We start from the raw sequence: 2,339 nt of genomic DNA on the forward strand, positions 1-2,339 counted from the left end.
CCCATGCAGAGCTGCAGCTGCCAGCCCCACGGGTCCTCCTCGGGGCTCCAGGGAGTGCAGTGGGGCTGAGGGGCTCCTTGAGCATCCCCAACAACCCCAGCTCTGGGGGGGCAGATGTACCGGGAGGAAGGAGAGCATGGAGCAGGCAGGGGCAGCCGTGCTGCCAAGCTCCCCAGTGCTCTCAGCCCCATTGCAGCCCTGAGGGAGAGGGGCTGGGGGCCCTGGGTGCTGTGCACAGCGAGCTGCACAAGCAAGGAAGGCAACCCTGGGGCCAGGCAGAAGGTCTGGGGTGCCAGAAGGTCCCAGATGTGCTGTTAGTGAGGAGGTGCACATGCAGGGAGCCCAAAACAGGTCAGAGCAAACCCAGTGTGGCCATACTGTGAGACTCCCAAGGGACCCTTCAACCCCCTGGTGGTCTGCGCGGACAGACCACAAACACCCGCTGGGCAATGCCCCGTCCCAGCCGTGCCACAGTGAACAGATGGAGCCTTCCAGAGAGGATAAGTCTCGCCCAAAGTTCAACCCTGGCACCAGTACCTCTCCCACCACCCCACCTCTGTCCCCTGTCCTCCCCTCTCCCACGGGGCTAGGGCTATGCTGGGTGGGATGGACAGACGGACGGGGCTCTCCTTACAGCCATTGAGAGAGCCCTCATAGCCAGCCGTGTGCAGGGCTTCTCTGCTGCTGGCCGAGCTGCGAGGGGGCGTCCATGGGTCTGCGTAGGAGTTGGACCGAGCCTTCATCTCCTCCCTCAGGATCAGCCTGCCGATGCCGCTCTGGATCTGGGGAAGGAGGGGAAAGCCACTTTACACCCCTCCTTTCCTTGCCCGTCCCTCCCTGACCACTGGCACATCATGGCAGGGAATGGCACCTCCCGGTACAGGCTCAGCATGTCCCATCTGCTCCCTTGTCCCCAAGGACGAGGTGCTGGGGTGGGGTGTCTCAGAAAGGGGTGCGTCTCCCCTCCTTCAGGCCCCCTGTTGGGGGGTGGCCATGGTGGGAGAGATAGCAGGGGGCAAGGGGGATGGTGGTGGCCTCTTTTGGGGTGGCAGAGCTGGGCTGGCCTCCTCCCAAACCCACCCTCCACAGGGGCGGCTTGCTGCTGGCTCTGCCCTGCCAGGCTGCAGGCAGGGACATCACTCACCTTGTGCATGCCCCGGTCATACCCGTCCTCCTCGCCTCCTGACGAGAACCTCCGGGCCCGGGGGGCTGCAAGGAGACACGTGGGGAGGGTCAGATGGAGCAAAGGTGGAGGCAGGTGGGGAGGAGACAGTCCTCAGCTGCATGGGGACAGCCAGGTTCCAAGGGCTGCTAGGACTTTGGGGTCACTTTGGCAGGTATCTTGGCTCAACCCCACCTTCAGGTCCAGACCCAGCTTGGGGGCAGGTTCCCTCCCAGGGAATAGCTGGTTTGGGGGCAGGGATGGGTTTCCCTTCTCCCTAGCACTAAGGGGGCTGCTACCTTTGGGGGAGCCTTGGAAGGACCAGTACTCTGACTCCGAGTGGTAGTATGGGTCCGGGGAGTAGACAGGGCTGTACTTGGATGACTGTGCGATGTCTTCGCTGGTTTTGCTTTTTGTGGCTGCAGGGAGGTTGTCTGCGGAAGGAGCGGGGAGAGCTGTTAAGAGGACCATGAGTCCCGCCGGCAGGACTTGCAAAGATCCACCCCAGGACAAAGGCAAATCCTCTTCCCTCCCCCCTTCCCAGTGGTTCCCAGTGATTCATGTCCAGGACAGCATGGAGAAGAGCTGGGAATAATCCAAACTGCTGACACCTTCTGGAGACATGGGTGCAGAGGCAGATGGTGGGGATGGTCAGAAAGCAGAGGGGTTGTCACTGGTGTGGCTGGGAAGGGACCCGAATGGCTCACAGCCCACAGCACCATGACAAGCTCTGGCTCCTGCAAAGAGCTCATCCGCAGCCCCAGGACCACCAATGCCACCCACCTCCCCGTGCACTGTGCCCAGGCTGTCCCGTCACCCACAGGGCTATGACTGCATGGGCAGGACGGGATGGAGGAAGGTTCAGTCCTGGCAGGGAAAGGGCTCTCACTGGGTGACACCAGGGAAAGGCAGCGGGGGGCTGTGCGGCTGGGGGAGCAGAGGGATGACCCCAGCAGCTCTGGCTCTGGCTCAGCCCCCCATGGCAGGGCCACACACACAGCTCTGCTCGGGCTGGGGGCTGAGCCTCGGGGGCAAGTGAAACACCCAAGGGTGAGCCCAGCTCCTTTCCCCAGAGGCCAGGAGACCTGCAGGGAAGGAGCACGAGGCCAGGCTGTGACAGAGCCTCCCATCACCCCACACGCAGCAGACCATGCCCATGGCAGGGACTTACAGCAGC

General features: G+C 63.1%; 1 protein-coding gene across 1 annotated transcript in view; it reads right to left on the reverse strand.

Moving 5' to 3' along the window:
• The window catches only part of ABLIM3 (actin binding LIM protein family, member 3), a gene marked incomplete at its 5' end in the record, with an annotated part of 20,278 nt that overhangs the window by 2,626 nt on the left and 15,313 nt on the right, over positions 1 to 2,339 (reverse strand). Inside the window, 3 exons of the mRNA XM_010080218.1 lie at positions 635 to 782; positions 1,145 to 1,209; positions 1,462 to 1,596. Of these exons, the coding sequence (XP_010078520.1) occupies positions 635 to 782; positions 1,145 to 1,209; positions 1,462 to 1,596 (348 nt within the window). The remainder of the gene's footprint in view (positions 1 to 634; positions 783 to 1,144; positions 1,210 to 1,461; positions 1,597 to 2,339) is intronic.

This window comes from Pterocles gutturalis, unplaced genomic scaffold (genome assembly GCF_000699245.1).
Source record: "Pterocles gutturalis isolate BGI_N339 unplaced genomic scaffold, ASM69924v1 scaffold5989, whole genome shotgun sequence".
In the NCBI taxonomy this organism is placed as follows: Eukaryota; Metazoa; Chordata; class Aves; order Pterocliformes; family Pteroclidae; genus Pterocles; species Pterocles gutturalis.